At 38.3% G+C, this 23631-nt stretch overlaps 1 protein-coding gene across 1 annotated transcript in view; it reads left to right on the top strand.

The window, feature by feature from the left end:
* The window catches only part of ddx46 (DEAD (Asp-Glu-Ala-Asp) box polypeptide 46), a 155973-nt gene that overhangs the window by 102604 nt on the left and 29738 nt on the right, over positions 1-23631 (top strand). The window contains exons 13-17 of the mRNA XM_028813700.2: positions 5278-5360; positions 6090-6254; positions 7569-7731; positions 17414-17607; positions 17708-17845. Coding sequence (XP_028669533.2) covers positions 5278-5360; positions 6090-6254; positions 7569-7731; positions 17414-17607; positions 17708-17845 — 743 coding nt within the window. The remainder of the gene's footprint in view (positions 1-5277; positions 5361-6089; positions 6255-7568; positions 7732-17413; positions 17608-17707; positions 17846-23631) is intronic.

Genomic DNA, 23631 nt, shown 5'->3' with positions numbered 1-23631 from the left:
TCAAAAAGGAAAGAAGAGAAATGCAGGGTGAAGAGACAAATTGCAGTTGTCCACAACATTGCATTCCTTTTTGGCAGATCAGAATTGAAGACATAAAAGCAGAGGAAGGAAGGTAGGTTAAAATAAATTTATGTGTATCACATTAGGTTTTGTCCTTTAGTTTCAAAATCATCTGAAAGAAGCTTCCTTATAAAATTAAGAAAATGCATAACTACAACTTCTTTCATGTGTTCTCTTAACCTCTGTTTGAACTGGAAAGTTTCAGCTCCTTCAGTTTTTCAGTTGTTGCTCATGCCATGTAATCTTGGAATAGGTCTAGTTGCTATTCTTAGGACCTTATCTAGTGTGGTTATATATTTGTAATAACAGAGCCTAAAACTGTATCCAGTATTCCTTTTGGAAACTCAAAACATTTGTTGTACATCTCAGACCTACATTTTGACAAGCTAGAATCTGGAAACAACCAAACTGGTTAACACTTTTTCTAATTTCTTTGCGCATTTGACATTGAATACTGTTTTGTCACCAATATGACATTCTTCTTTCAAACTTGATTTTAATGTGGAAAGTGTATGTCTATTGCAACTCCATATTCATTTCTATTTTAGAGAGATACGGTGTGGCATGGTATTGTAAACAGTTGTACTATTGAATTAAATGTACGTTTGTTTACCCTACAATGAATTTTATCAGAACATGTAAATTGGTACAAGATCTGGGTGAGTACCAACAAAGCCTTCATCAACAGAAGCATAAGCATACAGTGCAGCCTCAAAAATTAGTTTTCTAGTTGCATATTGAGAAATATTAAGATAACAAGATCTGACAACAAGACTTCACAGTATCCATGCATCCTTCATGTTGTAACTTCATAATATTTTGTTGCGTTTTAGTATTCTGTTACTCTTGCTTATTTGTTGTAAGCCATATTTCTTCGAAATTAGTTGGAATTATGTAGGACCTGGAATACAAATTGAGCTGTAATGTGAATATAGGCTAATTTTATTTTCAATAAGCAAATGCAGGGTTGTGCACATTCACAATGAAATTCTTATGGTTTAACAATGGTGCTATTGCTTATCAAGAGAAACTTGCCGTTTATGAAAAAGAATAACAATCTGAAACAACAAAAATACCATAATACCACAGTCAAATCAGGACATATTTAAACTGGACTTGTAATCACAAAAAACTTAAGTGAAACTGTACTAATGGAATGTTGACAAATCATTCACAGTTTCCTTCAAGTTTTTCTGCATTTAAAATTTTTCCAGCAATTATTACTAAATAAAAGTAAATGAGGGTTCTGCTGTTTGATATTGTTGTAAAGAGGTGATGATTGAAATGCACATTGATTTAAGTTGTTCCTATATAGTAGATTTTTTTTTCCTTTATAAAGGTAGTAGAAGGAAGCTGATAATTAGTTTTAGCTTATCTGTAACTTCAGTCATCCAAATTATTATTATTGTTATTGTTATCTGTGCATTAGCTAAATCCTTTTTATCCAGATTGGTGTTACAGGGAACAAAGGTTCATCCTGGCAGCATTAGGTACAAGGCAGGAACACATCTTTGATGGGCTGTCTGTTCAGCGCTTGGCATACATTCATATACTCACTCATATTAAACCAATTTAATGTTGCCAACCAAGTGGTCATGCAAATATTTTGGATATGGGAGGAAAAGCAGAGTAGCCAGAGAAACGCACACCTGCAGAGAATATGCAAACTGAAAAAAGGCACTGACTGGGTTGCTCATTGAAACCATTTTCCTGAAGAGTTCTAGTCATTGCACATAGTGCCACCTACCTACAATAATTTAATTAAATTTTTTTGTACGGGTGATACCATGTACAGAAAATTGTATTTTCTTTCATAAATTAGCTGGCTGTTTCACATGTAGGTGTGATGTATTCCTTTTTATGGAGCTAATTGTAAGACTGTACAGCTGCTATTATATTGCAGTATTTTGGTAAATGTATTTTTTTAATAACTTCCTTGCAGTCACACTCTTCTAAGTAACAATGCTGGGGTTTTAGAGCAAGTTAAAGTACTTTATTTATATATGTAACAATCTGTTCACTGTGCTAATTCTGAAAATCTAATCATGTTCGCAGTCATGGGGGCCATAGCCTATCCAGGCTTCAGTGTACCAGCTGGGAGCCATCCCTTGTACATCCAACACATAACACGCTCATGCACAATCTTGCTTTCCACACTTGTACCATGCCAATTTATAGCTTTTAGTTAATCAAACACACAGGCTAAAACATACCATAAGTAGATTCTATTGAAGAACAAACGGTAATCTGCATATAGTTATATTATTCAAGAACTACTATGGATATGGTTTGGTAAGATTAGCTTATGATTTATATACTGTCAGGAAGTAATCAAATGTTTATAACTTTATAATGAACTCTGAAATTAGCATAATAACATAGTAATATTGATTCAAGAGTTGCATGGCTATGGAATTGAGTAATAGGCAAAACAATTGGACACATGTTCTAACAAATTATATTTAATTCAGCAGGAAGCAATCAGACGCACTTGATTATAAATACCATATCGTGGTTTTTAGGAACTAATGCAGTATCATAGTATTTTTTTCATTTCAGGGGTATATGTCATTATAATTCCACCTTTTTTTAGTAATCTTGTACCTAGTGAAGGTTAGCTTGTATTAGCTTATGTTTTGCATATGTTAACATGTTTTTAAGGTTGTTGTGTCTTATTTAAAAGGAAGACAATTTCCTGTTTTATTATGTTGAAACCTTCCCATTTTCATACAGCCTGTTAACACATGACTTCTGATTCAAGTGCAAATGATCTCATGGGATAATTTTAGCTGAAAACAAACAGAACTGTAGTTTTGTGTTAAATAAGAATGAAGGAATGTCACTGTAGGGATTTTACAAAGACCCTCACATTAGCATAACTGGAGTTACAGTTTAGTTCCTGAGATCTTCAGAGTAATATCTATTTTCTTTATATGAAGGACTTACATAACGTAGTGTTTACTCACCATCGCAATACTCTGGTTAGATTAAAAGAGGATTTATTTTCTGTGTTGAACCTAGATCACCGTTTTGGCAATACAGTCTCCTTATTAAAATGACAACAGTTTCTCTAAGAATGGTTGTTTTCAGTCCAACAAAATTTAAGGTATTTTGATTAAATGAAGATGTACAAGTTACTACTATATTTTGAAATTACTTGCCACCTTTATTCTTTCGTAGTAAATTTGTAATGGTGCATATTTGGCTGGTTGTAGCCATTTACACTTAGTACCCGAAACCCACAGAATCCATTCCATTTTTTTTGTGGAGCCATACTGTGAATTGACACTTATACTTTATGATAAAAAAAAAAAAGGAAAAACAAAAATTACCAACAGTAAGACACATTTCTCATTCTATGCTGAAAGTGCACATTATCTAAAAAGCACTATGGAAATACTGTATAAAATCACTAGTCCGTTTTAGTGCACACCTTTATCACTTCAGTTTTATTTCATCTTGCAGATTATATATGCATTTTTATAAGGAACTCTTGTTTTTTTATAAATGTTATGTTGCTTAATTACAGTTTAGTTAGACATTTTAACAATAATTACATAATAGGTTTTGAACTAGAAATTGACTATTACTTTTTAAAAATCTAATTTGCATGTTTTCACCCTTGTAGGCGATTGACACAGTATATTTTAGATTTACAAAACATTTAGGTATGAATATAAAATGCATTAAAGCACATTTCTGTGCCTAGAGTTTTCAGAAGGATTTTAATATAATTCCAACCACAGTAGTTACATTTTTCAGATGCCAGTTGGGTAAAGAGGGTAGAAAATCATATGAAATTTGCTATTTGTATTGTTTCCCTTTCTGAAGAAATGTGTATAGATTTTGATATTAACTTACCTTGATCAGAAATTAAATAATAATAAATAAACAAGATTTTAATGTGTCCTAAATAAGGGGTTTAAAATAAAGCATTGTGAAGTAAACTAAGTTTATTATATGAGTGCTTTATGTTTCATTAGTTTTCTTTATTTGTTATTCCATCTTATAAAAATAATTTGGCCTGGTTTATATAACAGTGGAGCTGTTTCCTTCCACACATATGCGGTAATCTGTAATATCTTCTTTCCTAGGTGATCCCTGTCTGATTATGGCTGGTGTGGCACCATCTGTCTTTATTATATGATGGCTGTTTTCTGAATTTTACAGGTTCTTCTTGCTCCTAAGATGGTATGCAAGAGAAGATTTAGAAAACAAACTGGACTGTTCACATCAGATAACCTGTGTTGCTTGTTTGTACTAATAAAATATGTAGAGCTTGCTATCATTAATGTATAGAAAATATGTACTGCTTGTTATCATTAGAGTACAGAGGAAAATGACTAGTATGATAGGGTATTTCCTGAAAGATTTTATACATCTAACACAATACAGGCAACCACTTAATGTAATAAAAATCTTTTTTTAATCATTTATGCATCTACTTCAAACTCATTATAAAATTAAAGAGCAAATTGAGTCCACATTACTAAGGAAGAGTAATCCCTGTCTTTGTTGACCTGACGACTCAAGAAGAGTAGGTGGGACATTGCCAAGGCTGTCCTTGGCTATGGTGGAAAAAATGTTTACCTCAAATGGGCATGTTGTTAGGAGTGGAAGGAGCTCTTTGAGGAACTCCAAACCCTGGTGGATATGCCCTTCTAGGAGAAGGCAGTGCCAGGAGCATTGGTGGAGTTTGGGTCCCTCTCTGTGGCTGAGGTTGCTGCAGTGATGGAAAAAAAAATCTGTAATGGCAAGGCCATAGAGGTGGACAAGATGCCTCCAAAATGCTTAAAGCACTGATTTTTGTGGGCGTTTTTTGGCTAATATGACATTTCAGTGCTATATGGAAGATGCAAACTGTACCTCGCTATTGACAGACCAGGGCAGTTGTTCCCATGGCATTGTCTCCCTTAAACAGTGATTTGGTTTGAAAATGTATTTATCCCTACCTGAAGTCTTTCAGTTCCCACAAATTTAGCTGAGCCTGATATGCTGCAGCTCAGTATCCATTTCTTTTTCTGTATTTGAGTTTCCTTTGAATTAGCACAAGTGTTTTGTTATCTCATCCAAACTTCTTATTTTTTTCAAAGGGCAGTTTTATCACAGCAATAGACCAATACTGTCTTTATAACAAATATTATTTTAAATCAGTGCATTTTACCATGAGTAAAATAACATTTTTGTCCCCATTTTTGTTTTTGTGGAACCTTGTAGGTCGGGTTACTAACATGCGCAGGGTCACTTATGTTGTACTTGATGAAGCAGACAGAATGTTTGACATGGGTTTTGAACCACAGGTGAGTCTTATATGGCAAGATGTAAACTGCAGGTTTACACTTAATATTATTATTATTAGAATATAGTAAAATGTTCAGATGGTTCCAGTTTACTTTTTATCTAAATTTTATTGTAATATATCAATAAAATTGACAGTGAAATGATGATTTTTTTTTTTATTTTGCCTTTGCGCAAAATACATATTGCTAGAGTTTTTTGAGGGGCATTCAGTTCCTTCTGCAAGCAGGAAAATTAAAATAACATAAAGTTCAGTGTTTGTTAACAACTTTACATTTAATAGGTACATTTAATTGTTTGGAAATCTCTGCCGTATTCTTGTGGTGATTTTGGAAACTAAGCTGTTAATGTTAAGTACAAGTAAGCATATAGGGCAGTACTTTGGATTTTGCCCTGTTCATTCAGCAGTGATGTTTTGCAGTAGGTAATATTTACAGAATCATTCTGATGCATTTTCAGATTATAAGAAAAATAAATATTCATGCCCTTAAATTCATCAGTTTCCTTCATTTAGCTTTATATGCTGTATATACAAAAATGTTAAGCACCTTGTAGTGTGTGTGTGTGAGTTTGTGTTTATCAAGTTGTTTATCTTTCTTAGTTATTCAAGCTTATTATAAAAAGTTATTTATATATGTAATTACATTTTTGAAGCTTACGTTGAGAAGTATTTCACAGAAATATAACCAGATTGTACTTGTGTGAATAGCTTGTTTCTATGTCTTTCATAGGTGATGCGTATTGTTGATAATATTAGACCAGACCGTCAGACAGTCATGTTCTCAGCTACTTTCCCAAGGGCAATGGAAGCTCTGGCTCGAAGAATATTATCAAAACCTGTTGAAGTCCAAGTAGGCGGCCGGAGTGTTGTTTGCTCTGATGTGGAGCAGCATGTGGTATGTTTTAATGATGTAAAATGCAAGTTATAAATGACTCCTCTAACTGAATAATTTTCATTGTAATGTTTGAAGCATGTCTTACAGATCTTGAACATGCAAGTCCTTTTTAAAAAATATTGTAAATGAACACCTGTAAACAACAAATTTATCTATTTAAATATTAAGAATTCTGAAGGGTTTTGTATTTCTACAGAACTTTTGGATTTTGTGATAATTCATTTCCCAAAGATGATATTGTTTGTGGAACAAATGGGATTTTTGGATTTGAGTACAATCCCTGCATAATACTCTTATGACTTTGTTGTTTTGTGGGGCAGCTGTTTTTTTTTGTTGTTTTTTTTGGGGTCCTGATGACTAATGTAAAACCACTCATTTTGCAAAGTTGAATAAAAAATGTATTATTTTTGTGTGACTAATGTAACACAAAAAGGAATAAATAGACTAATACAAGCCTTAAAATCAGAAGTGGGATTTCTGTTCCTCTTCTAAAGAGGCCACAATCTCTTATTCAAAGAATTAAACACTGTTTGGATGCATTGTTCAGTGTTGTAATAGGGCTGAATATCTGTTAGTCATTAATAATAGTAAACCTTTAGCCTTGATGGTTTTTTTTTACATTTTTTATTATTATGGTTTCTTGCATTTCTGTGTATTATGGTGTGTTTAAAAGATTAAGAATGGGAGGTGCAGAAATATGTCTAGTCATTGTTGCATCATGTAAGAATCAAGTGCACTACCACTGTAGTGCATTTATTTTTTTGCATTTTTTCAGTTTTGTCCTTCTGTTTTGTATTCTATTTCTAGTCTGCATAAAGTTGAAGTTACAAAAATTTGTTTTATTTCAACCATATTGTTTTCTTGTTTCTGTTACTTTTAAACTTTTATTGTCAAAGTGTGAAGAAATTTTAATGAATGATTACCAGCATGTTTTTGGTTAATTTGAACAATAAAGATGTTTTCGTTAATTTAGAGCATACATATGGAAGTGAATGAATTTTACTTGGGTTGTGATGTTCAAAATCAGGAGCATCCTAATTAGTTGCAGGAGCACAGTAGTGGCTACATGTTCTCGTTTTACTTTATTTTAAATAGATATTGTTTTATGATATGGCCTTTTAGTCCTTTTATTTTCTAGCCTGAAATGGACCAAGAAGAATAGTACTCCTTTGTCCTTTATTTTTTCCTCATATTTCTTTTGAAAATATTATATAAACACATTTACTTTGTGTGGGATATTTACCAAATTAATTGAAACTGACTTACTGAGCATTTCTTGATGCCAGTGTTAATATATAAAATGTTTTTATTTAGGTTGTAATTGAGGAAGAAAACAAGTTTCTCAAACTATTGGAGTTATTAGGGCACTACCAGGAGAAAGGCTCTGTGATTATCTTTGTGGATAAACAAGAACATGCTGATGCCTTACTGAAGGATCTGATGAAAGCATCATATCCCTGTATGTCTCTTCATGGAGGTAAATATTTTTTTTCTGTTATATCATTTCATTTATCTATGTTCCTTGGTTTAAGTAAAGTCAATGTTATTAAATAGAATATTAACAATAATGCATAAATAATTGTTACAGTAAAGTGTACAGACCTCTTAAATGAAATCTATTGCTGGAAAAATGTTTAAGTGCAGGTCATTTTTAACATGATTTTTTTTTTTTTTGATTTTATTAAAATCAAATAACATTCCATACAAATAACTCAAGTTTTACAAAAATAGGTTTGAAACAAATCAACATAATGGTAATTTTATGTCACATTTTAAATATGTGTTTTTTGCCATGGTCAACACTGATGCATATATGATATGCACATGTAAATAAGTCCCATTTTTATGTGTTATCCCTTTATTGAATTTTATATGGCCCCAGGGGGGAAATTGTCTTTTTATAGAAGTTATATATAGAGTACTGTGCAAATGTTTTAGGCAGGTGTGAAAAAATGTAATAAACTAAGAATGCTTACACAAGTATAAGTGTTAATAGTTGTTTTATCAACTAACAATGCAAAGTGAATGAACAGAAGAGAAATCTAAATCATCAATATTTGGTGTGACCACCTTTTGCCTTCAAAACAGCATCAGTTCTTCTAGGTACTCTTGCAGACAGTTTATGAAGGAATTCAGCAGGTGGGTTCTTCCAAACATCTTGAAGAACTGACCACAGATCTTCTGTGGATGTAGGCTGCCTCAAACCCTACCTCTCTTCATGTAATCCCAGACACACTCTTATGATGGTGAGATGAGGGGTTTGTGTGGGCCATACCATCACTTCCAGGACTCCTTGTTCATTACTCTGAAGATGGTTCTTAATGACATTGGCTGCATGTTTGGGGTTGTTGTCCTGCTGCAGAATACATTTGGGGCCAATCAGACACCTTCTAGATGGTACTGCATGATGGATAAGTACAGTGCATCCAGAAAGTATTCACAGCACATCACTTTTTCCACATTTTGTTATGTTACAGCCTTATTCCAAAATGGATTAAATTCATTTTTTTCCTCAGAATTCTACACACAACACCCCATAATGACAATGTGAAAAAAAGTTTACTTGAGGTTTTTGCAAATTTATTAAAAATAAAAAAACTGAGAAATCACATGTACATAAGTATTCACAGCCTTTGCTCAATACTTTGTTGATGCACCTTTGGCAGCAATTACAGCCTCAAGTCTTTTTGAATATGATGCCACAAGCTTGGCACACCTATCCTTGGCCAGTTTCGCCCATTCCTCTTTGCAGCACCTCTCAACCTCCATCAGGTTGGATGGGAAGCGTCAGTGCACAGCCATTTTCAGATCTCTTCAGAGATGTTCAATCGGATTCAAGTCTGGGCTCTGGCTGGGCCACTCAAGGACATTCACAGAGTTGTCCTGAAGCCACTCCTTAGATATCTTGGCTGTGTGCTTAGGGTCGTTGTCCTGCTGAAAGATGAACCGTCGCCCCAGTCTGAGGTCAAGAGCGCTCTGGAGCAGGTTTTCATCCAGGATGTCTCTGTTCATTGCTGCAGCCATCTTTCCCTTTATCCTGACTAGTGTCCCAGTTCCTGCCGCTGAAAAACATCCCCACAGCATGATGCTGCCACCACCATGCTTCACTGTAGGGATGGTATTGTCCTGGTGATGAGCGGTGCCTGGTTTCCTCCAAACATGACGCCTGGCATTCACACCAAAGAGTTCAATCTTTTCTTTCTCATGGTCTGAGAGTCCTTAAGGTGCCTTTTGGCAAATACTCCAGGCGGGCTGCCATGTGCCTTTTACTAAGGAGTGGCTTCCGTCTGGCCACTCTACCATACAGGCCTGATTGGTGGATTGCTGCAGAGATGGTTGTCCTTCTGGAAGGTTCTCCTCTCTCCACAGAGGACCTCTGGAGCTCTGACAGAGTGACCATCGGCTTCTTGGTCACCTCCCTGACTAAGGCCCTTCTCCCCCGATCGCTCAGTTTAGATGGCCGGCCAGCTCTAGGAAGAGTCCTGGTGGTTTCGAACTTCTTCCACTTATGGATGATGGAGGCCACTGTGCTCATTGGGACCTTCAAAGCAGCAGAAATTTTTCTGTAACCTTCCCCAGATTTGTCCCTCGAGACAATCCTGTCTCGGAGGTCTACAGACAATTCCTTTGACTTCATGCTTGGTTTGTGCTCTGACATGAACTGTCAACTGTGGGACCTTATATAGACAGGTGTGTGCCTTTCCAAATCATGTCCAATCAACTGAATTTACCACAGGTGGACTCCAATTAAGCTGCAGAAACATCTCAAGGATGATCAGGGGAAACATTATGCACCTGAGCTCAATTTTGAGCTTCATGGCAAAGGCTGTGAATACTTATGTACATGTGCTTTCTCAATTTTTTTATTTTTAACTAATTTGCAAAAATCTCAAGTAAACTTTTTTCATGTTGCCATTATGGGGTGTTGTGTGTAGAATTCTGAGGAAAAAATTAATTTAATCCATTTTGGAATAAGGCTTTAACATAACAAAATGTGGAAAAAGTGATGCGCTGTGAATATTTTCCAGATGCACTGTATCTGCTTGTATTTCTCATTATTGGGAACACCAGTAATCCTGACTAAATCCCCAACTGCATTTGTAGAAATGCAGCCACAAACTTGCAAGGAACCTCCACTATGCTTCACTGTTGCCTGAAGACACTCATTATTGTACCGCTCTCCAGCCCTTCGGGGAAACAAGGTGCCTTCTGTTAAAGCCAAATATTTCAAATTTTGTCTCATTAGCCCAGAACACCAGCTGCCATTTTTGTGCACTCCAGTTCTTACGTTTTCATGCATGGTTCAATCGCTTGGCCTTGTTTCCACATTGGAGGTATGGCTTTTTGGCCACAATTCTTCCATGAAGAATGGCTTTGCTGGACATCTTCCGATTTCAAAGGGCAGTAAGCCATGATGTGACTTTCATCTGCCGCACTGTTTCCTTCGCTGACCACTGTATCTACGGTCCTCAACGTTGCCTATTTCTTTCTGCTTCTTCAGTACTAGAGTGTTGTACCGTTTTAGCCATTATGAATGTAGTAAGAAGTCAAGCAAAATGGCACCTTTTATTGGCTAACTAAAAAGATTGCTATATGCAAGCTTTCAAGGTAACTCAGGCCCCTTCTTCAGGCAAGATGTAATATAGAAATTGGAGTTCCCTGTGTTTATATACACACTAGGACAAATAACAACATTGGTAAATCTTTAAGTGAGACATCTTAAATGTAAAATTTAATAGACTTCTTCAGGCTAAGATTCATTTAACAAGAGAACAATGTATGGTCAAGATCTTTGTATAAGATAATTATCCAACAAATTCTTTTGAAATTTCTGATGAGTTTTTCCGTACAATGTGGATCTGTAGTCATGTTGTCTGTGTCAGTCTGAGAGATGCAAACAATCCTCATATCTGGCCATAAAACTCTTGTCTCTATTCAAACCATGTTGTAATGTGTTAAATTTTAGCATGAGTTTGACTTCCCATTCTTTTTTCTCTTGCTGTGTTCTGAAGTTGCCCATAAACACTGTGACTTCAATGTCCCTTATCTGTGTTGCCACATTTAATGTGGAACCTGTGTAAATTCATTCTTTGGCGGAGTGTTTGTCCAGTTTCTCCCACATAAAGTGCAGTGTCCAGACATTTCATGCAGAGAATTAGGTAGACCACATTAGATGATCTGCAGGAAAATGATCCCTTTATGCGATGTTCTAGTTGGTAGTGTGGTATAATTATACGGTCTGTTTTATAAATGTGAGCACACGTTTTACGTCTTTTCTGTAGGCAGGGAGATGTGCCATTTTCTGTTGGTTCACTTAGGGAGCTTTGGACAATTAGTTGCTGCAGGTTTGGTGGTTGTCTGTATGCCAGGAGGGGAGGTTCAGGAAATACATTTTTTCAGTGTTTGGTCATTGTTTAGCATTGGCTGAAGTTCTTTTATAATTGTTCAAAGTGCTTCAGTATGTGGGTTGTAGGTGACAACAAGGGGGATGCGGTTCTTGCTGTCTTTGTTTTTATATTCCAGAAGGTTGTCTCTGGGTATGGCATTAGCTCTTCTTATTTGAGTGTCTGTTGTTTTGGGGGTATAACTTTGTCTGATGAAATTTTGTCTGAGCTCCTGCAGTTGTTTATCCCGGTCTGTTGGGTCTGAGCAAATCATAATGTATCATATTGCTTGGCTGAAAATAGTGGAGCGCCTTATATGCTTGGGGTGGAAGCTGTCACTTCTCAGGTAGGTCCATCTGTCTGTTGGTTTGTGAAAAACAGAAATTACAAGGGTGTTGTCTTTCAGTTGAACGGTGGTGTCAAGGAAGCTGACTTCTGTTTTTGAGTAATTCAGCTTCAGCTTTATGTTGGGGTGAAAAGAATTATATTCATTTTGAAAAGGGAGGAGGGCCTTCTCACTGGCAGTCCAGATTATGAAGATGTCATCTATGTAACTGAGATACAACATTGGTTTTAAGACGCAAATTCATATAAAATCTTCCTCCAGTTTTGCCATAAATAGGTTTGCATCATGAGGTGCAAACCAAAAGCCCATTGCAGTCCCCATTTGTTGCAAATAGAAATCTTGTCCGAAAGAGAATAAATTATTTGTCAGAGTGAATTTTATCATTTGTATAACTGACTCTGTGGGTAAGTCAGGTTGTTTGAGGTACGTTTCATGTGCCAATATGCCATCATTATTTCTGCTTCTTCAAAAGAGCTTGAACAGAACATCTTGAAACCCCATTCTGCTTTGAAATCTCTTCCTGGGAAGAGACCTTGCTGATGTATAACTACCTTGTGTCTTGCTGCTGTGCTCCTATGACCTGTGACATGAAACTGTCTTCCATAACCTCACCTTTGTAGCAGAATTTGGCTCTTCCTCACCCAGTTTTAAGCTTCCTACAAAGCTGTTTCTGTTTCAGTTAATCATTGTGTTTCAACCTTTATATGAAAACTAGACATTAAGCCCGTTACAATAACGGGCGCTAGAATAGTAGTGCATAAACATTAGTAGGAACAGTCTATATTAAATGGCAAAGGACCATCTATTTTCTGTTACAGTAATACTGGCTTGTATGTGGCTGTAATATGCGTCACTGTATTATGTGCCTTTAATTTTCTCACACAGTAATACATCTCTCCGGCAAGTATTTTAATCAGTGCTGGCATGCAGCTGATTATTGTATGTATGGCGTCTCCCCAGCAATGGATTTTATGTGCGCCAAAATAAATCTACTTTTAAAAGTCATCCTATTGTAATATCATGAAAATTCGTATATTTAGGAAAACACTTTACACTTTACCGGGCCAAGTTTGTTAATCCCAAATCTGACATCCTCAGAGTGAACAACAAACACTAATCCCACCTCTTTGGGGAAGCTGGTCTCCGCGTCGCACCGTGCCCCGCGCATGCGCACTTCACCAGAAAACACACACACATGGACACATGGACGCACACAGGGATTTTATTAAAGAGGATAGATGATGATTATTAGCACCTGTTTTGTATAACTGGTTAATTATACACCTGACTATAATCCTGCAAAATCCCTGGCTTTATGCAAGTGTACCTGTAACAATTTATGCTGGTTTGAAGGCAAAGAGTAGTCACACCAAGTATTGATTGTATTTATATGTTTCTTCTGTTGGCTTACTTTGCATTTTGTAAATTGATAAAAATAAACAATTAGAATTTATATTTCTGATTTGTAGATTTTGACTTGACTGTGTGGAATGTTATCTGTATCTAATTAAAATCAATAAATATATTTTAAAAATGTATATTTGTGAAAGCACTCTTACATTTCAGCATTTTTTTCAAACCTGCCTAAAACTTTGACACAGTACCTGTGTGTGTGTGTATCTATGTACATCTCTCTATTATAAAAAAAAAAAAAATCTTGTGATGAGACGAGATCTTTTGAAGAAAGACAAGTTGCATCATACTTATAACCTTTAGAAGCAAGTCCCGTGATACACATGCAGAGAAGGTTAGAGGTAATGGAAGTAGGAAAATTTGAAAGTCTCAAAAAAATAAGAGTAAAGATCACATTAGCGCAAACAGACTGAAAATTTTACTCGGTGAAATAACGGAAGAGCAAAAAGAGATTGAATATTCAGGTGCTGTACAGGCTTTTAAATGTTTGAAGCGCCGCACGAAATGCAGATCACGTGGCACGGCAGCAGCAAGCCAGCAGCTTATCGAGCAAAGAGGAGGTAAAAAAAACCAAAAAAAACAAATGTTACTTGTTTCCCAATGTATCACCGCATAAAAGGGGTTTCGGAGGAGCGATCACATCTCCTTGGTGTGTGTTCAGCCCCCCTCTTCACAATGGCGGGGATGGGGTATACGAACAAATTTCAGATCACATGGCAGCAGCAGCAAGCCAGCAGCTAATCCAGCTTAGAGTAGTTAAAAAAAAAAAAACTACTTGTTTCCCATTGTATCACAGTTTAAAGGGGGTTTTGGAGGAGTGGCTGCGTCTTCTTGGGATGCATATAGCCCTGCTCTTCACAACGGTGCGTAGTGGTTGGGGGATGGTGTTGGCAAGCAAACCAAGCAGGGGGCAAAGCTCCCTTGTGTGTATATATATATATATATATATATATATATATATAATATATATATATATATAATTATTAGTGTCACACATGTCTCCAATCATGCAGTCAGTCATTCGGCATATTTAAATGAAAGAAAGTAGTCGCTGTGCTGTCTGGTGGTATTGTGTGTCCCCACACTGAATATGTACCAGAGAAAACAAACCAGAGTGTTATCTGAGGAGATCAGAAAGAAAATTATAGATAAGTATGTTAAAGACAAAGGCAATACGACATTCTACAATTAGCTTGATGTACCTGTGACAACAGTTGCAAATATTAAGAAGTTTAAGGTCCATTGGACTTTATCCAATGTCCCTCAACATGGTCACAAGGTGAAAATCAACCCCAGAATGGGCAGAAGGATAGTGAGAATGGTAGACAACTTCCAAAAAATTAAAGGCTGAACTGTCCATCCATGTCTGATCACACCATCCGTCACTTTTTTCATTAACATTGGGCTCAATGGAAGAAGACCCAGGACTCTACAGTGTTGAAAGAAAATCATGAAAAAGCCAGACTGGAGTTTGCTAAACTGCTTCTGGGAGAATGTCTTTTGGACAGTTGAGACAAAAAAAAATTAAGCTTTCAAAGAAAAGAACACCATACCTACTGTGAAACTTGGAGGAGGCTGTTATTTTTCAGGTTGTTTTAGTGCATCTGGCACAGGATGCTTTGAGTGTGTGTAGGGAACAATGAAATCTGAAGACACTGGAGTGAAACGTACTGTCCAATGTCAGAAAGTTCTGTCTCAGGTGCAGGTCATGGATCCTACAACAGCATAATTACCCAAAACACACAGCTAAAAGCACCCAAGAATGGCTAAGAACAAAACATTGGACTAATCTGGAATGGCCTTCTTTTTACACCTGATTTGAATCCTGTCCACCGTCTATAGAAAGAACTGAAATGTGCAGTGTGAATAAAGTACCCTTCAAACCTGACATAGCTGAAACAGTTTGCTCAGGAACAGTGGGCCAAACTACCTTTTGGCCCATTCAGGTGCAGGTGTAGAAGTCTACAGGAATCGCTTGTTTGGAGCCATGCGCCAGGTTGGGGAATCATTGGCTGCCAGGGAGGCTGCCACCAAGCGTCCCGGGGGAGGTATTGAGGTGACCATGGCTGCTCCCCCGGAACAGATGCAGCAGGGGCGTCCCTGCCGGGCATGGGACCCGGCTGTCCTTCACATTGCCCCTCCCTCAGATGAGGCTTCTGGGGCTCATCGGCCTACCCCGTGAGGGCCGGTCCTCTCCAGGACAGGGAGTCGGCATCCTTGGCTCCGCGGCTGCGCCCTGTGAAGATATAAGCAACAGGTCTGGGGATGCTGCCCCGACGTCCCTGCCACTCGGACGTCCTCCCTGGACAACACCTCCAGACGTGGCCACCGCGGCCGCAGTTATAGCACAACCGACCCCCTCCAGTTCGACCCTTGCTGGAGTGGAAGCAGGCAGGAAACTCCTGCCCCCTAGCCCGCTCAGAGGAGGGCTTGCGACGGTACCACCCCTCTGCAGCATAGCCCTCCCGCACCGTCAAACCAACGGGCTTACGCTGCACCTTGTTGGGAGATCCCGACCTCTTTGTTCAGGTCCCCCTCTTTCTCTGGGGTGTACTGACAGTCTGGGTCCTCTTATGGGAAGAAGGGAGACCCTGTGCTGTCTGCACCCCTTTAGACGGCCGTAAGACAGGCGCGGGCAGTTGGGGCAGAGTCGTTTGGCAACTGGTATTCACCAGCTGCCTCCCCACACACTCTTCTGCCACGCCGTCTGTCATTACAGCAACGTCTTGTGTAGTGGGCGGAGCGACCTGGCAGGCAGTACTAATCATCACTGCTGCCGCTGCGCACCGCCCTCTTTCCTCTCCGGCCCAGGCTTCACCTACCTGCGGCGCTGCGTCCTGCAGGCTGGAGGGTGACGCCCCACGTGTCCGAAGCCATTCGACCAGGGCTCCGCACGGGCCGCCAAGCTTTCTTAAGCCCCTCCTTCGACTCCTGCAGGACCTGAAAGACTTTAAACAAGGACTGCAGAGCCAGGACAACGGATTGCACCAACAAGGGGTACCAACAAATATATCACTTCCTTCATCTTAAAGGTACATGTTGAAGAGTCGTGAGTTCGACAAAATCTTGAAAATGTTTGGGAACTTCACTGGACATGGCAAAATGCATTGAAGTCAAAAGATAACGTTAGAACGATAGCCAAAAAACAAAATGGAAAAAATGGCCACAAACTAGCAATAACTTGCTTACAGTGGTCCCGTCTTCAGGGCACTGACTGACTATGCCATGCAGCATTATTTTAAGTTGCACTTCAGCTGGCATATGACTGTAGCGCAGCAGTATCCACACAGCTGACATATCTTTTTTGCTTCCAGTCAATCTGTACAGGTGCTTTGCACTTTTTTCTTCCATCAAGAAGATGGAAATGCCTTGTAAATAGTAATCTTTTTTTTTTATTGTTTCGTAAGGGCTCAGGTGTTTAATGACTTGGGGGGGTTGGGGGATAAGGGGGTGGGACGCTCCGTCAAGGTTTTAAGGCATCACCAGCTATGTGGCTAATTGCCTATGTATTCAGCTGGCATAAATTAGCCACATGGTGTGACAAGATTAGTGTTATATATTCGGGGCAGTATTCATTCTCATTATGGTCAGCTAATATACCTCTCAAATAAAAAATACTGCAATTATTTATTTATTTTTTTTTAAAGCATGTGGGATACAAATATGGCTGCAGTAGCGCATAAGTAGCATCACACGTGTGAAAGTTCTGTGCATGACTGCTACAGCTCTGTAATTTCATTCTGGCATTGCAAAACATCATGGGGCCCTGGAAAAAAAAAGTTGTCGTCTAAGCCGGCCTCAGTGAATTTTCAGGAAAATATTTGATGAACAAGCTCACTGGCAAACCCAGCATATTCACTCTAAAAAACACTCACTGAATTTCACCAATCAACACTAATATTCAACTTTTGTTTTCTTTTCCTGGGATAATGTTTCAAAAAGTTACTGTAGAAGTGGTGTTTGTCTTTATAAATGAATCTAAGTAATAAGTAATAATTTAACATCACTGTTTTTAGGAATTGACCAGTATGACAGAGACAGTATTGTCAATGACTTTAAAAGTGGAGCATGCAGGCTTCTTGTAGCAACTTCAGTGGCAGCCCGAGGTTTGGATGTCAAAATGTTAAACTTGGTGGTGAACTACAGCTGCCCTAATCACTATGAAGATTATGTTCACAGAGCTGGACGTACTGGTAGAGCAGGCAATAAAGTAAGTGTTCTTACCCTATTTAGCGTTTTAAATTTTATAACTTTACAGGTCAGTTGTTTCTCTTTTACCTTTACTTTTTTTTTTTATTCTTGCTTCTCAGGGTTTTGCCTATACTTTCATTACTGAAGAACAAGCAAGATATTCTGGTGATATTATTAAAGCTCTTGAGTTGTCAGGAGCATCAGTTCCTCCTGAGCTTGAAAAACTATGGAATGATTTCAAAGAGCAACAAAAAGCAGTAAGTAGACCGTTCTAGTAATTCCACTTTCTTTTATTGCGTATCCTAAAGACATACTTACAGTTTATATTACCGGATTTCTTTTTTTGTTTTACTATATTGGCTGGCATTTAATTTGATTCCTCATAAGACGCTGTGCTACTTCTTGTTTGTAAATACAGGTTGAGTATCCCTGATTTGATGGTCTTGGGATCAGAAGTATTTCAGATTTCCTGTAGATTCCAAAAATCTAAGGAAAGTTTTATAAATGAGACACCTGGTGTGAAGTTTTCCTAATAGAGTCTAGCTGCAGACCTCCAGATGTCAGCTCCGCTGATGATGGTGTCACTTTACATTATACATCAGTTTTGTTAAACATATGCCCAGTTACACTAGATAAATTGTGGAGCTGTGCAACTCTGCACCTGGACCCTTCTCAATTTCCCATTGTGCCATCCTCTTTTTTTGGTCAGGACCACACAGCACTTTTAAATTGCAGCAAAGGTTTTACCATTTCATTCAGCCTGCACTGCATCCATCTCACTTCAGAAGGAGCCCTGTTCCTCAGTAGTCAATCAGGTGATGGTGATTTCGTGGCATTTGCTGCTATATGCCATCCCACAGGTTGTTGATTGTGTATCGTAGCCTTGTGGCCTTATCCCACTACCTCTACCCCCAACCACCCAAAGCCTCTCAATAATCATGGCTGCAGTTACGTAGCCCAGTGGTTTGGAGGACACATTGTCTAGATGGAAGCAAATGGGCAAAATATTAATGAGAACACAAACTGCAAGTAGGGTTTGTTCAGACATACCAGTACTTGATTCCCTTGAAGTACATTTCAAAACATACCATGTGCCACTATTTTTTCACTTTTTCATTTTGAATGCAAATTAGACACTATTGATTATCAGCAATTCAAAAATGTCTGTATTGGTTGTATTCTACTTCACTCTTCTGTCATGACATTGGTGCTGATATCTTTTGTACTAGATGGTGTGATCCAAGTGTTGTCAACAAATTTTTTAATACTTTAAAATATACAGAATAAAATGCAACTTTCCATGAAGCAAAAGGAAGTGACCTTGTTGAAGAGTTAATTCCTGTCCTGTAAATACAGGTAAAATTCCATTGCAACGAATATCTTTACAGTGAAATTTTCATTATAATGAAGTATTTTTATGGTCCCCACAGTTGCCCCATATGACACGAGTCTCGTTACTAAGAAATACATTCAGCAGATACTTTCATTACAACGAAGTGCACAAAAGACCTTGAAATGCCTGAATGAATCATCCACAGAGCAGTTAGTTCTGTGGTCGCAACTCAGTTGTGCACAACGATCCCCAAACAGAAACACTAATTTTTTTTCTTTCCTCGAACTTTCTTTGTACTGTTTTTTTTTTTGCTGATTTTCTTTTCTGTGGTTTTCAGTGATACCTTTTGCTTATTGCTTGTCAACATCTGAAAAACATCCACTGGAATTTAACTCGTCACCCTCCTATAGAAACTGCAGACACGAAAAAACAATAACAGTTCATATTAGAAAAAAAAATCTAATTTTTGCAGCTCTCGATTGCTGCAAAAAATAAGAAAGACATTGCCAGTGAATTTGGAATTTCGCCATCAACACTGTCATCTTTCTTGAAAGACCGAGCAAAAAAAAACGAAAAATCTTGGGTTGCAAACGTATGCAAACTGCTGAATTTGAAGATGTCAAAAAAAGCAGTTTTTATGTGATACAGTGATGCTTATTCAAGAAAGATTACTATTAATGCGGCACTCATTCAAGAAAATGTGAGGTTTCTAAACTCTCTTGAGACCTCTCCCAACTGGATGACACGCTGCAGAGCATCCCGAAGTGTGATCACCGCGTCTGTGGAAGACTGTTTATCCATTGCCAGGGCAGCTCTTCACCGAAGCAAACAGAAGAGATCTCGATGGGTGATGCAAGAGACATTGTAAATGCAGGGAACAGTATTACCTGTACTTGACCACTAACCTAGCTACAACCCTGTCTGACTGCTGTATCTGTTTGTAGGAGAGTGGCAGATCCCGCTACAATAAAGTGCTGTTCCTGGTTCAAGCTGAATAAAGCTGGTTTTGCTAAAGTACTGAGACTCAGCCTTGTGTTTTGGGGTGCAAGACAGGGACTTATAGTGCAACCCCGATATTTTAGGATTTACTTCTGTGGCGCTTCACCGCAGCGCTGTGAGCCTGCTGTTGCCCGGCCCTGGCACAGACGCGGCAATCACGTTTCGGGACGCACTTCGGTGTGTCGCCTCATTGGGTGGGTTGGGCGGGGATCCCAAAAAAGTTCAGAAACCTCACAATATGAAGAAGAAAAGGATGATTCGGCTTCTGATTGATAACTGTGCTGCCCACAACATGCTTCTACATTTAGATAATGTTCGCGTTGAATTCCTCCCTCTCAATTGCACGGCAGTGCTTCAGCCATTGGATTTGGGCATTATTCACACCTTGAAAGTGTATTATCGCAAGGAAATGCTGAGAAAAATTCTCGTCAGCATAACTTGTAGACAGGAGGAGATTAAAATTAATGTGAATGAAGCTATTGAAATGATTGCCAACGCCTGGATGCAAGTTAAAGAAAGCACTATAGTGACAAATACAGAATCTCATTACTATGGAATTTTCATTACAACAAAATATTTTTTAGGTCCCTGGCAGTTCGTTGTAACGGAAGTTTACCTGTATTCCCTGTTGCGAATGTGAAAGAGGATTTACCCAATGGAAATCATTTTGGTGAAATTAATAAGCTGACTTTTGTTTAAATGCACAGGACTCTTAGCACTAATGTTTACTTAAGAGAATGCAACTCCTTCTGCACTATTGGAGCCAGCTGTTTGCTGGAAGACCAGAGTAAAACAGGATTTCTTATTCACAGAAAACAAGAAGACGTGATGTATAGTAACCCAAACATAGCTGAAAAATGCAACAGATTAAATCATTGCCTCATTTTAAATTTATAAATATGCAAATAATGTTACAAAACCAGTTCTCTTGTGCTGCTGATATAATATATTTTAACTTTTCACAAAAGAAAGTACAAGTTACAAGGCAAGAGGAAATGAATGCAGAGCTCATGAGCGTAGTACTATGTTTATTGCTATGATTAGAAGTATAATAAAAGTGCAGTTCCTTTTCTGTCAGAAACCTACAGATGCCTTAAAAACAATTGCAAAAAAGCAGATTGCCTAGGGAGTCTTAAAGTGCTTCGTGTAGAGATAAGCTCTCAGCATCCAAAGACTGATAGCATTTTAAATGGCTATAGAAATTTCATTGCAGTGCTTGTGGTCAAAAACTAAAACAACATATTATTCTTGTTAACCTCTTCTAGTTCTCCCAAAACATTGAGCAGTAATAAATAACTTTTTAAAAATAAGTCATGAGCACAAGTTGGAATGTCACAAGAACTGATAATTCGGTACTAAGTTGATACATAATGGTATTTAGCTTTCCTACAAAATCACCAGTACTGATTAAAAGTTGGTATTGCACAGATGAGTGACTACAAGTAGATATATTGCTTTGGAAAACTGAATAAAAAAAAGTACTCAAACAAACAGGCAAAAGTATGAGTAAAATCCACACATGAAAATTGTTCAGTGTTATTGTACCTGGAAAACTAAATAAAAAAAGTACAGGCAGTCCCCGGGATACGTACAAGATAGGGACTGTAGGTTTGTACTTAAGTTGAATTTTTATGTAAGTCGGAACAGGTACATTATTTTAACAAATGCTGTTGTTGACCGACTGTAACCAAGTGCTCTGCCAATGAATGATGGAGTTTCACCTCTTTCTGACCTTTTTATTATTTCTATTTTATTTTCAATGGTGATGGTTTTTCTCTTCTTTACTATATCACCAGCACTTGCATCAGATTTGTGTTTCAGAGACATTGTTGAAGGGTTAAGACAAAAGGTTAAGATGAGCTCTTCTGTACAGCTATCATAGCAGGAAGGCACCAGTCGTCAACACGTCTGATGTATAGGGTGGTCCAGATCTAATTATGCAATTTTCATTACGACGTAACTTATTCAGTTTATTACATAGAAAATCACCCGAAAAATTCCGGACCATCGAGAAGTGTGCGAACTGACGACATGAAGAATTGTCTTCGTGCCGAACTGGAATCGTCCCTGCATAAATCAACATCATCCAGACGATCTGGATCTGCATAATTAGATCTGGACCACCCTGTACTGACAAGAAGACAACTTCGTGCTATGTGCGTAACAGTACAAGCAGGCTTGCTATTGAGAATGAATGGGGGCAGCAAGGGGTGGTTCATCACCAGGCCACCTCACAGTCACCTCCACTACAGTATGTTGCCTGCAGCGTACACAACACCACTGCTCCCATTCAACACGCAGCCATCTGAGGCACACTACAATGCTACCCCCCGCCGCCTCATTCAGCCACAACCAGATCACCACTTGCAGCATTACCAGCCATGCACCTTGAACAAACGGGGCAGCCGTGTGTGGTGGGCGGGCAGTGAAACTGCTTGCCGCTGGGAGCCACCCGAGGGACACTACAATGTGCGAGCAGCGAAATCGCCTCCCTCCAGCCTCCATCCAGCCACCACTTGCAGTGTCCGCAGGCCGAAGATGGCGGAGCGGCAGTTACTGAGGCGCATGCGTCTCAGCTGCGGCCCCATTTGTATGTCGTAGGTCAGATGTCCGTAACCTGGGGACTACCTGTACTCAAAACAAACACACAAAAGTATGAGTAAAATTCACACATGAAAATTGTTCAGTGTTATTGTACCTTATTAACATATCTCAAAATGTAAACCAGTCATTTATGGAAAGTCATTTATGGGAAAGGTTTGTGTTCAAGATAGGAAAATTTCAGCTTTTGCTTGCCTGTATCATTCATATCATTTTATTAATGAAAAAAAAAAAAAAAAGCAAAACACACACACAGGTTTTCATTATTGCCACTTTTATTCCATTATAGAAGTGTAAGTTTAATTGTTTAACTTGTAGATGGTGAAATTGGTTATGTTTTAATAACATGTCCAACAGAGTCCTGATAAAGGGATGGAAGTTTGTTGACATCAATTGTATCAAGTAAAAATAGAGACAATCTTCAAACAAAGTTGCTGTTTGATTTGTGTACATGGCCAATGAATTGAACTGCTCCATTCATTAATACCAAAATAAAATGTATCTGCTGTTTCGATTCTTTTAGTAATACACCATAACAGAAACACGTGACAGAAACACGCATTTACAGCAGTGCGGACAAGACACCATGCTTAATACAAGTCTACAAATGCTAAAATTGTGTCAGTTACAAATATATCAAAAGCACATGCAATCAGTTGGTCTTTTTCTAAACCGCTTTGTCCTGAGCAGGGTCACTGGGGGTTATTGAGCCTATCCCAGTTAGCATAGAGAGCAAGGCAGGAACAAACCTTGGGCAGGGTACCAGTTCATCACAGGGTGAGCACACATACCATCCACACACTAGAGCCAACTTAGTATCGCCAATCCACTTAACTTGCATGTGTTTGGACTGTGGGTGGAAACCGGAAAACTCAGAGGAAACCCACACAGTCATAGGGAGAACATACAAATCCCTGGTCTGCTTACTACAAGGCAGCAGTGCTACCACTGTGCCGTCCCCAAAAGCACGAAAAATATATATTTAAACGAAACTTGGGCAAATATAATGCAGTCTCTCAGTTACAATTGTTGACTACAAGTAACATCAGTCCATTATTTTTCTAATTCTGGATTTGTACACATGCTAGACAATACCAAAGTCCTTTCCAC

Source organism: Erpetoichthys calabaricus, chromosome 11 (genome assembly GCF_900747795.2).
Source record: "Erpetoichthys calabaricus chromosome 11, fErpCal1.3, whole genome shotgun sequence".
Classification (NCBI taxonomy): Eukaryota; Metazoa; Chordata; class Cladistia; order Polypteriformes; family Polypteridae; genus Erpetoichthys; species Erpetoichthys calabaricus.
Note: the sequence above shows the minus strand (reverse complement) of the source record. Positions and strands in the feature narration are given on the sequence as shown.